This window comes from Podarcis muralis, chromosome 12 (genome assembly GCF_964188315.1).
Source record: "Podarcis muralis chromosome 12, rPodMur119.hap1.1, whole genome shotgun sequence".
NCBI lineage: Eukaryota > Metazoa > Chordata > Lepidosauria > Squamata > Lacertidae > Podarcis > Podarcis muralis.
The window spans coordinates 35,471,529-35,484,052 of NC_135666.1; the positions used below are offsets into that span (position 1 = coordinate 35,471,529).

Genomic DNA, 12,524 nt, shown 5'->3' on the forward strand with positions numbered 1-12,524 from the left:
CAGTGTATTTAATGGCCATTTGCCATTATAGATTGAAAGAACTAGACAGTTTAAAAAAAGAAAGGTACACACCAGTAACCAATTATATGCATTACCTTTCTGTGAGGTGAATATTCATCTACAGTGCTGAAACAAAAAGACAATACATTAGTCTTGCTATTCAGAAACTAACTGTTGATATATTCCAGATCTTTACCGTTAACAAGAGCAAAGAGAAGAGGGCATTAAAAGCTATGCCCAAGGAACAAGTGTAGCATTACCTGGAAATAAGTCCTACTGAATTCAATACGGCCTGTGCAGATATGAGCTTGCAGTTTACTGAGAAGTCATGATGCTACAACTGACCTCAACTGTATGTAAGGCAGAAGTGCTTGTCATTAACTAGCACCTTGTTTCATATGACAAGAAATAATTTTACAAGATTTAAGTGCTTATTTTCCTATGGAAATTTTCTTACAAAACTGCAGATCTTAACATTGCACACCTAAAAGCCAAATGGATCAGCATTCTGTGCTAACCAGCAATGTAGGAATTTAAAGTTTATTTAAAATCTATACGTAGCGCATCTTCAGCCAGTAAGTTCTTTGGCAATACTTAACATCCAGTCTTTCAACAATTATATAATTTTAATGACTGTGCATCATATAACATAGTGCATGCCTTAATGTAGGAGTCAAATGTATTTAGCTCACACTCCTGTAAGAAAAAAACACACAGTTATTTGTGCTTAAATCTCCAACTTAGGTCCACAATTTTGTCAGCTGCTTTAGGATATGGTGTAACCACAGTCAAAAAACTGAAAGGAATGAAGGATGTCTGAAAAAGGAAGAAGGCTGCAATGTGCAAAAGTTTCAGAACCACTAGCACAGCTAACAGGAAAATACAGAAGTAACCAGGAATACACTGTCAACCATTGTTGAGCAATTACTTGCTTTAAATTGTGAAATAATTTCAATCACTCGTCATGTATTTTGAAAAATACAGGAAACCAGGTGTGACCACAACAGACTTAAAAAATGATAAGGATTGGCCACCAGCTCAAAGGTTCTTCCCATATAGAGAAATCAATAATGGCTGCTTACCCAGCCACAGGGTGGGTGGCAGTTGTGGCCCATCAGCAAGGCCTCTCAATTCTGGGGAGGCAGGGAGCACTCCCTCGTGGTCTGGTCATTGGGGAATTCCCCTGACCAGCTGCTTAGGATGGTGGGATAGCCCGCCATCCATTAAATTCAGATGGCCCGATCCTGGGCAAGCTGGGGGGCGCAGTGCTTGGGTGGCAGACCAGAGCGGAAAAGTCTTCACTCTGGTCCGCTGCCAGCTGTGCCTGAGTTTGGGACAACAGTTGGCCAAAGAGCACAGTGAGTGGGTGGGTTTGCGACGGGTTCTGTTGTCTAAATTCTTAAATACAATTCCCTCCCTCCTGAAAATATTAAAGACATATTAATGTAACAACTAGCTACAAATCTTCTTTTTACAATACAAGTCATAGTAGAAGGATGAATTAGTGTGACGGAATCAGAATTACTCTATTTCTGCTAACGCTGTATGTGTCAAACACGTCATATCAAATTATTCCTTTGTAGTTGCCTGAACAAATATTAAACGCATGGAATGACACTTACGCTGCTTCTGGCCTCACTTCACTCAAGTAACAAAAGCATAAATTGTCAACTGAAAACTAATTATAACTCTGCAAAAGGCCTTAAAAAGCAAAGCAGCAACTTACTGACGACGATGCATTCCCAGCAATTTTTGAAATTCTTTCAGGTCTTTCTCAAGCACAGGGTATTCGTAGACATCATCTAACACATTCCTGTATATTGTCTTGAAAGTAAGGAGTGGTTGAGAGAGAGAGAAAGAAACACACACAGAGAATCAATCAATCAAATTGATCTGATGGCTAAAGTACAAAACATCATACCACCCCTTTCAGGAAATCAGTTGTTAGCTTGTTAAAGCAAAACTGCACAAATGCTTTCAAGCTAAAATCTCTCAGCGCATAATTTGTTTAAAACACATCCACCAGTCAACGATAGCTGATGCCTTAAGAGGCAGTCTCCGTACCCTTCCTAAGTAACGGTGTTAAAAGTGTCAACTCTCATTAGTCAGTGCAAACATTCTAAAGTGACACTTCAGGATGTTACTTAAAGCCTGCCATAAGCTCCCAAGCATCTCTCTCTCCTCGGCGGAATACTAGATTCATCACAACTCTGCCGCCCAACAATCAAAAGTACAACAGCAATACTAACAAATAGTAGACTGTACTTATACTGTCTTGAATACAGTAATGAATTTCAAATCTCAGGATCTTATCGCTTTATATTTATAAGCCTTTAATAAAACAAAACAATAGAAACATAGAAAGCTGCCTTATGCTGGGTCAGACTATTGAACCATCCAAGTTGGTACTGTGTACATAGATTTGCAGTGGTTCTCCAGGGTTCTCACCCAGCTCTGCCTGGAGATCCTGGGTACTGAACCTGGGATCTTCTGTGTGGAAAGAAGATGACCTGCCACTAAGCTACAGTCCTGTTTAGCTTCTGAGCTTGTTTTAGCATAAAGTTCTGGGCAGCTCCAGCTCAGCAGGAGTCTTGGTCACTCTCTCTCACTCTCCCTTACTACAATGTGCATACAGATGGTTCTTTTTCAAAAGAAAGATTCTTCCCCCAGGTAGCCTTGTCTTAACTCCTTTAATAATGCCTTTCCAAACAGATACCCCAACAATAGGATGATCAGTTTTATCTGAATGGTGGTACACTTGTCATAAATGCCACTGATGCTTCAATAATGCTGACACAAAACTTATAAAAGGTCACAAAAATAGAAGACCTCATGCATTCTGATCAAATAAGCTGCAGATCTTAGTCATAATAGATTCCCTTTAATATCAACTCTCCAACAGAGAGAATTGTGCTAGAGTCAAATGGTAGTCATGAGGCAGGGTGATGATTATGATCTTAGAAAAGTAGTGGTGAACCTTAGTGGCAAATATGCCACAAATCAAGTCCAGAGTTTGAGATGGTAGCACTCAAGTGAAGTGGACACTTCAGTACTGTACAGCTTCACCCCAGTGCCTTGGTAGGTTTATCTTTCCAGGCTTCTCCATTACGCAGCAAGGTGACATGGGGTAGGCAGACAGAAGTGGGGGACTGACTAGGCAAATTCACCTGCTGTGGTAAAGATGCATCATAAATCCCACAATGCATGCCAAGCCACACATGCAACAGGTCCACCACCCATGCTCAGAGAGAGAGAGCAATGCCCTTCAATTATAGTAATCTGTAAAGTTGTCTTTGCATTTAATAAGTTCACTTCCCATCTGTTTCTCAATTTACAAGCATATATCAATGACATTATCACATAGTGTTGAAACGCAGCTGTGTGGACATACCTTCAGAAATTGCTTAAGATGCTCATCTTCATGTAACCAGTCTTTGTAAAGTGAAGTCCACTGAGACACCAAGTGCAATACTTTTCGTTTTCTGCAAGAAACATCTATAATTTCTTCCTTCCCTTGATGGTTTTTAGCACAATAAGTATTCCAAGTTAAGGAACCCACAACCAAGCAAACATTAAATCTCAGATTTAAGAAATGAAGAAGGTTCATTTGGTCCTCCTCCACGACTCATATTTAAAAGCTAATGTAAAGTGGGTTAGGGAATATTAAATTAATGCACCAGTGAAGGATATTGCCTTAGCAGAGCTTGACACAAATCATCTGTTGTCATGAAGACTGTATATGTGAGAAGGAAGTCATCTAGAAGAGTCTCTGCAAAGAAAGTTGAAAAAAAATATTTTTTAAAAATCACAGTACAACTAAAATGTTGGGTAGGCATGATGCCATAGCTAATACTCAAAACATGGCAGGAATAAAGTGGCAATAAGTATGGAAGATCACTCAGTATCAAAAACACTCTGTTCCCAGGCTCATCCCAAATCACTGAACTAGATCATTGATTAGTTTGCTAAAGACTCATAAACCAGAAGGGTTCTGGGTTAGAATTGTGGTCCATCAGTGGGGGAACATGTCTCATTTCAGTTTCTTACACCTCCATCCCTGTACCAGGGGATATGTATGCCATGGGGTTAGAAATAATCACAATTATACAATGCTATAACCCAAATCAAACACCCAAAAGTTGAATTGTTTGACATATTCAGTCTGTGGTTCTTAGTTGTGTAGCTTGGAATACCCAAAATGTAGACAGTAAAAGGACAAATAATTCGCAACTTGTGTCTTTAAAAGAAAATGAAATTTATTATAGGAACAGTTGTAGTATACAACATATATAAAGTAACTATGTACACAGACTGCATGAATAAAAATATATTTCTCGTTGGAAGATCACCAACCAGGGCTCAGAGCCAGGGCTCAGTCACCAAATCCCTACCAAATGCACTTCAGACGTTGGTGGAAAAAGGACAGAAAGGCCTTTCTTACAACATATTAAAACATGAGTGAAATCCTATAGGAGATGGTAACCTGGTACCCAGCTGTTAGGGCTTTATCAATATACTGTGAAGGACACAGAAATATTAAAGTTTGCTTTCTAATGACAATTAGTGGCTTTTATTTGATCCTAAACTGGAAAAATAACTGAACTTGCCCTTTAGTATCCTCAACATTTCTGTGATTTCCCAGTGCAGGTATTTGAATTTAACTAGTTAGAAGTCAGGCAATTCATCAGTTGAAATTTCTAATGTCTGACAGCCCTAAGACAAAGGATTTAATAGGCTTGTAGCTGATATGTGATTTACTGCTGTGAAGCAGGTACTTGGGTATGGCCAATGAATAATCAAAATGAAATCAAATGTAATTTTCAAACGCTGGTGCGATTAATACCTGAAGTATGGAAACTAAACATTAAAAATCATCTAGCATTGTCTTTTTACCAGCTGAAATATTTTAAAAAAGAGATAATAGGCAAAATATCCAAAGCTTCTATTATTCTGGGAGCCTCTTGAATCCCACTGATTTCAAAGCAGAGTTTTCTAGTTTAAAGAATCAAAAGCCAATCATGCTTTGGATAGAAAGAGCTCCATGTTAGAAGTATGAAACTCCATGGGTCCAATTTCTGCATCATTTGCACATTCCCATTTTCACTGAACTCTACATGCATGCGTGAAATTGACTGGATAATAAGACCTCGGGAGGTTTAACATTCAGGATTTCCTAATCACCATTCTGAAAGACAAGGGGATGTTCTCTTCCAATGAACGGGAGCGACTCTCAGAAGGTAACAAGAATGCTGATTGCAAATGTTCTCACAGAAAGGCAGGGAGAAGCATCTCCAGTAGTCCGTACTGCAGAGATAGCATGGTCATCTCAACCTATGCCTTTTGTGCAGGCCCAGCTTATCTCCAAATGTTCCCCAGTGCCCACCAACTCCAACCCTCACCAACTGGCACCGTTGTCTCATCCACTCAGTGAGACTACACAGCTGTGCCATTCTAGTTGGCACTGCATGTGGAGCCAGCAGCATCCCTGAGAAAGCCATCTTTCAAACTACAACCCAGAAGCCTATATTTTGCTTCCAGAATATCACAACTACATTTCCCAGTGTCATTGGTGCCAACCTGCACCATAACCGGTGTCTTTTCCCCTACACATATCAACCAGGCTATCTAGCTGAGAGGCGACACCCACCACTTTCTCTGCAGACCCTTCACATACCCAGCTCCCTGTGTCCCTAAAGACATAATCACTCACTACCAGCTTTTCTCAACCTTCTGGAGGAGTAGCCTTGGCATGAGAGGATAACTACCCATCACACAAGGAATGAGTCCCTTCTTAAGAATCACTTCCTCCTCCTCTCAGAGTGATGACCTCCTTCCCCAAAGACACTCATTCTCCATGACAGCAGGGAAGCTATCATCCTGGAACTGGGACACACCAAAATACAGTATCCCCAAAGGCAGCATGCACTACCCTCTCTGCTTCTCCAGGTCAACCACCTTGGCCTCAAGGGAAAATCCTGTTCCCTGAGGGCCAGGAGCTCATTTACTAATCTCTCAACTGATGCAAAACAATTAAAAGCAAACTATATTTGGATTTAGTAAATTATTTTATACTATTCAATGAAAAGATTCCAGTATACTATGAAGTTATCTCACTACTATCTAGTCTGCACTCTTTTGTCCCTATATAAATTGTTAGTTTTGCCATTATGGCCAAATCCCACATTTTATCTAAGTAATATGTAAAGGATAATTAATTTGGAAACTTGCAATTATTTGCATAGCGTGTTTTGGCAACAGAAAGCCTGTAAGACACTAATTTCTTACGTTTTTGATTTACTAATCTCTTAATGTAATTCAAAATAAAAATAGATAGATAGAATATCCTAATACCTTTTCTCCTATAAGCTTAAATTTTGTCCCACAGTTTTGAGCAAGTTTTAAGTTGTGCAGTTTTTTTGTTTATGGAGCCTATTGTCTTCACAAATGTAACAAATACACTCTTTCAATGTAAAACACTGAACACAACTTGTAAGCTAAAGGGCATTATCCATTCTCTTCTCTACTCTTTGAAGGGCAACATGAATAGAGATTTTCACAATTTGTTTCTTTGTATACTTGTTTAAGGAATCAACTACCTCATTCCCTGCAATACCACTCCCATAGTTCATTCTTAAAATACAATGGTTGAGAGAGCCATTGAATTCGGAAACAGATTTACAGCTCAGGCTCAGTTTGTAACTGTGTAGAAGATTTAGATCACACAGGTGTTTATTCGCAAAATACAATTGTAAAGAGCAACTTCACACTTGTGCATTCCCATTAAAGCCACAAAAATGACAGCTAAGGATGAAAACAAAATTTTGGAACATCTAGAAGTGCTTTCAGACAATTAAAAAGCCCTATATTTTATTCTCAGATATAACACAGGCTGTCTGCATTCAAGCCGCACTTCCTCCATTCAGCCTCCTGCCTGGCTGAAGCAATTTTCCATCTTAGTGACAGTTAAGCAGCTTTTTGGAGCCAATGGTCTGGCTCGCACAACCAAGGCGGAGCAAAGCGTGGCTTAGCATGACTGTGTAATCACGTGGGCTCTGGTGGGAGATTGCAGCTGCTTTGCTCCGCCTTGGTTATCCTGCTGCTGTCTGAACCTGGGCTTGTGATTTAGCTTTCGCCAAACTACAAGCTGCGACCTATGGCCTCCAGCTTGTAGTTTGTCCAGTGAGAGCTAAACTGGTCCCTGATAACCTCAGTTACCAGGAAACCAGAGTTATCAGGAATCAGAATTGTCTGCAACAGTGTTTCCTGGGTTATTTATGCTAGTCTGGACTTAGTCCCTCTCTCAAAAGGCTTTGTATTGTTTTGAAGCATTACGCATATTTAGAAAGTTATGTTTCGTAGGAGAGTAGACATGTTGCCAGAAAATCCCCTCGAAAGGAATATATCAAGTAGCAGCTTGCATATCATAATTTGTCACCCATATCACATTGTCCCTTAGAATATTTCCTCAGTATGTTTTCTGTGTAGAATTAAAAGCTCAAAACATCTGACCTCTCAATATACTGAACAAAGAAACACTTTATGAACACTAGGCAGTAAATAAAATGAAATAACTTGAAGTAAATAATGTCTAATTACTGAATTGTAATAATGTGGAGTAGCAGCCTAGACTAAAGCTCACTAAACCATTTCTCAATTAGTTTCAATTCCCTGAGAAGTATTTCAACACTTGACATGTACTATTACATGTCTATTAAAGGACATTGCTTAGTAAACTGGTCTATCTTACTATTAAAGGACATTGCTTAGTAAACTGGTCTATCTTGATGAGCAATTTGCCTTTCTGGAAGTATCATAAGCTATTATAATTGCATTTTAATATCTACTCATAAATAATTTTTATAATCATGAAAATAGATACATCCGCTATACCACAATAAACAAACAAAAAGCAGTGTATCATTACATAACTCAAAATCATAAGCTACCAAAGAAATAAATAATTTCTTACCACAATATCACTGTAGAACAGTTTAACTGGAAGGGAATGACAGAGAGGAGATAATTCATTGCTCTATAGACTATGGCTTCCCTCCCTTCTTACAGACCACTTTTCCTGAACTGTTCGTGGTGGCACCAAATCTGGAGTTTAGTTGTCGTTCCCATGAGGAAGATGTGTGACTTCCTGTTTCAGATGAAGTATAGAACAAAGGAAGCCATGGGCAGTGGTCACCAACTGTTTTGGGCCCATGAGTATATTGCTCTGGTAACCTCTAGGTTAGATTACTGCAATGTGTTATATGTGGGGTTGCCTCTGAAAATGGTTTGGAAACCCCAGCTGGTGCAGAATTCCAAGGCCAGATTGCTCACCAGGACAACGACAATTTGAGGACATTACACTGATCCTGGCTTGACTGCACAGGCTGCCAATTTGTTTCCGGGTCCAATTCAATGTAACATTTTGAACTGATAAAGCCTTAAATGGCTCAGGTCTTAAATACCTCACTCTCCCCATATGAATTGACCCGGACATCAGGAGAGGGTTGGAGGGTGGCAACATGGGAGCGGGCGTTTTCTGCAGTGGTTCCCCATTCGTGGAATGCTCTCCCCAAGTAGACTCGCCTGGAGCCTTCATCGTCATCATAGTACAGTCGTACCTTGGATCCCAAATGCCTTGCGAGGTGAATGTTTTGGCTCCTGAATGCTGCAAACCCAGAAGTGAGTGTACCGCAGCTTCCGCATCCAATCGGAAGCCACACCTTGGTTTCCGAAAGTTTTGGAAGTCGAATGGACTTCCAGAATGGATTCAGTTCGACTTCCAAGGTACCACTGTATTTTGAAAAGATATTCATTACATATCTTTAGAAGCCAGGCCAAATCATCTCTCTTAAACAGGCGTTTGGCTGATTAACATTCTATGGTCTGTGGGAGGTTCATTTTATTTTGCTCCTCTTTTATTATGTATTTTATGTTTTTAATTTGTATTTTTATCTTGTGAACCGCCCTGTGATCTTCAGGGTGGTATACAAATTTAACTTAATAATAACAATAACAATAACAATTTTACAAACCACAAAAACAATTGGGGGCCCTACATGCATACCTCCCAAGCTCTCTCTCTCCCTCTCTCTGCAGTGATTAGTCGGGGGGGGACGGACACGGCACATTTTATTGGCTAAGGCAGGCTTCTTTCACGCCAAATTTAAGCTGAGTGTGTGTGGCAAGAGCAGGTCCATGAAAGCGCATTATGTGCTTACAGGTGTCACAGTAACATGTGAACAAACTGAATTTTAAAGACACTACAGATAATTATAGTGAAAATGACGGAAAATTCAGAAGAAGAAAACACATTAACACAAACTTTATATAGCCACCCACAAATTGGCATACTAATCTATCATCAGAACCCTCTTTTACAATCAGCCTAATAATTTCAAACTGAAAAAAGAATGCCTGAACCTTAAGATCTTGGGGTTTGCCCCTTTCTCTGGAACATTACTGTGTGAACGATTAAGGATGTTGGCTGGAGTCCATAAGAAATTTTCTTCTAAAAAACAGATTCTGCCAATGCAATTTGTTTCACAGCCAAAGTTGATTACCATAACTGGAGTTGAGGCAGCAATGATTTCGCTGTGGATGTGTAGCTTATCTAACTCATTTTCATTATCTGGAACACTGTGTTCTGCAATATAACCCGAAGGGAGCCTGATCTTGCCACAACATGCAGAATGAATTTGAAGGAATCCGAGACCTTTCCAGCCCCATCATTCTAAGATACCAAGCCTAGGTTCTGTATTAATAATTGCATACAATGGTCATTTAAGGAAACAGCCAACAGTTACCAAGCTTTATTTTAGAGCAGCAACATGGAATAACCAGTGTAACATGATGTTACAGTGGAAATAGAATGCCATGTAAAATATTTTAAGTGCTTTTGAACCACATCTGTAAATTTTCTGCTGACGGATGTTTCCACAAAGGAAACTAAATTCACCACAAATTACACATTGCAAATGATTCATTCAGCTGTGAGCAAAGCTCTGCAGAAACAGCTCTAAGAGTGCAACTTGGTTTGATTAAATATAAACAGGATTCCATCTATAGTCTTCATCTGAATTTTAAATATATTCTGCCATGCAGATGATCTTCTTGTTCTACTTTTTTTCTAAAAGGGACTAACACTTCATCTCACAACTTTTAAACTGTCCCTCTTTGTTCTACCTCACACATACATTCGCATCCTATAACAACACAGCGGTGCCTCAGTTTTAGAACTTAATCCATTCCAGAAAACCGTTCGAGTTCTGAAATGTTTGAAAACTGAAAACTCAATAGCCGACAGCTAGGCCTCAGGATCTTACACTCAGAGGAAGCTACGTGGCATGTTTGACTTTCAAGGCATGTTAGAAAACCAAAGCATTTCCTTCTGGGTTTATGGCGTTCAAAAACCAAAATGTTCGTCAACGGAGACATCCGAAAACCGAGGTACCATAAAGGGGCTGGGTCCAGGCAGAAAGGGGCTGGGCTGAGAGCAGACTGAGGTTGGTGGGGCAATGCCTCCACTGGGAGGAGCTCTGCATTAACATATAACTACTTGTATATTTATACAAAAAGGTGGGTTTAAGGTGGTTTTAGCCATCTTCCAAAAACAGAAGAAACAATGGAAGTAAAGTACATAGTAAAACATCACAATTTCCTAAATCCAACCTAGTTCAGCAGCCTGGGGAATTATTCTAACTCAATATAGTACTGTATTGTATAATATAATAATTCTTCATTTATCCTCACAAATGAGAGCACTCCCCCATGACAAGGGATCATAATTATATTTTACAGTTTCCAGCTGGAAGAAAACAGAGGCCATAACATGATTTGTCCAATATTACACATTGTTTTTTCCTTGAATGAGCTGCAATCTGTATATCACCCATGTCCAGATCCATTTTCACTATTCTGTTGGTATCTTTCTTTTCCAAGGTACTGTGACAACACCCAGAGTCTAAAGCCTTTGGGTCAAGCCTCTTAAAGAAATGATAATTAAAGCACATTCTATGAAACTCCTAGCATCATTTAAAATTTTAATTTTAGACACAAACAAACATTAAAAAAGCTACTATCTACACTTCACAAAATAATTAATGAGTTAACAATTGGACAACGTAATTCTATAAAATGACAATGGGAATCTAAGCTAGATATATAAACTGAGGAGGTGCACTGGAATAATTTGTGGGCTAAAAAACCTTTTAAATCAGTGTCAACTCGCATATGAGAGAACACATTTAAATTACTACAGCGATGGCATCTGACACCATTAGGATATAGCTACATCAGCAAAACACTCCCATTCCAGTGCTGGAGAGGCTGCAACAGGATAGATATAACATTCCACATGTGGTGGGCATGTGACCATGTACAGCCCTTCTAGCAGAGTGTATTTGTGGACATAAGCCATATCACGGGGTCAACATGTAGAATGTACCCCAAGTTTGGGGCTATTAACCATTTTCAGAGAAGAGCAACTGGACGTCTGTTACAAATAATTAACCACTTTTCTTCTGGTGGCAGCATGCATGCTAGTAGCACAGAAAGGAATGGAACCTCTGCTTATATCTCATTGGATTGAACAATACAAGAGACTGATGACTTTATTAAAATTTGACATCCTTTTATAAAACATTCCATTGATAATTCCACTGACCTTATTAAAATGTGGCATGCTCTTATAAAATATTCAATTGATAATCCTGAAAAATGACATCCACTGGAATCACAAACTGGATTTGGCAAAACTTAATAGACTGATCTGTCCTGGGGGAAAGTGGGGGGTAAGTTGGGATGGGAGGGAAACTCTATGTAATTATGTTTATATGTTGAAAATTAACAAAACTTCTTATAAAAGAAAGAAATGACCAGGGCTAATAGCCACTGATAGTCCTATCATGCTGTCCTGGCTACTTTGGGTGGGAGGGAAAGATATAGGTAATTTTAATACATGAATGATAAAAAATCATATTCTATTAATTTGTTAAACTCTTTAGTAAAGCCATCTAAGCTAGTACTCATCTTGCAGCAATTAATTTCATGTTAATTGTATGATGTATGACAAATTTGTTTTCGACTGCCTTGAACCTGCCACAAATACATTTTAGGATGACCTATAAATAAGTAAGTAGTAATCAATTTTTATTTTATAAATGTTGTCTGTGTGCGTGTGCACATGTGTGGTGTGAGATGAAAAACAAGATGTTATTTTGTGTCCTGGGAGTGTCCTGGGAAACTGCGCTGAGATTTATTTTATCATTGGCGGGTTTCAAGCAGGTTTCTCTGCAAGAGGAGCGAATATACATCTCACTTGCAGCTTTTATCCCGTATGATGGATTGTGACAGAATTAAAGTTTAATGTAGGAGGGGAATAGCATGGCAAAACAGTGACCAGATGACAGACTACACATAAAAGCGGGGCTTAGTATGCAGAAGTTTGAAGACTGTCATTTTATGCTCACATCTCCTGTGACCCTATTTGGCACTGTAGACTGCATATAATTTATCACAAGTGTCTCTCT

At 39.2% G+C, this 12,524-nt stretch overlaps 1 protein-coding gene and 1 long non-coding RNA gene across 3 annotated transcripts in view; one reads left to right on the forward strand and one right to left on the reverse strand.

The window, feature by feature from the left end:
* LOC144329323 (uncharacterized) overlaps positions 1 to 12,524 on the forward strand; it is a 349,880-nt gene that overhangs the window by 61,409 nt on the left and 275,947 nt on the right. The window lies entirely within an intron of this gene.
* The window catches only part of RAPGEF5 (Rap guanine nucleotide exchange factor 5), a 122,111-nt gene that overhangs the window by 22,755 nt on the left and 86,832 nt on the right, over positions 1 to 12,524 (reverse strand). For both annotated transcript variants that reach the window (XM_028750093.2, XM_077937004.1), the window contains exons 12-15: positions 3,691 to 3,769; positions 3,392 to 3,536; positions 1,727 to 1,824; positions 96 to 126 (exon numbers count right to left, since the gene is read on the reverse strand). In XM_028750093.2, the coding sequence (XP_028605926.2) occupies positions 96 to 126; positions 1,727 to 1,824; positions 3,392 to 3,536; positions 3,691 to 3,769 (353 nt within the window). The remainder of the gene's footprint in view (positions 1 to 95; positions 127 to 1,726; positions 1,825 to 3,391; positions 3,537 to 3,690; positions 3,770 to 12,524) is intronic.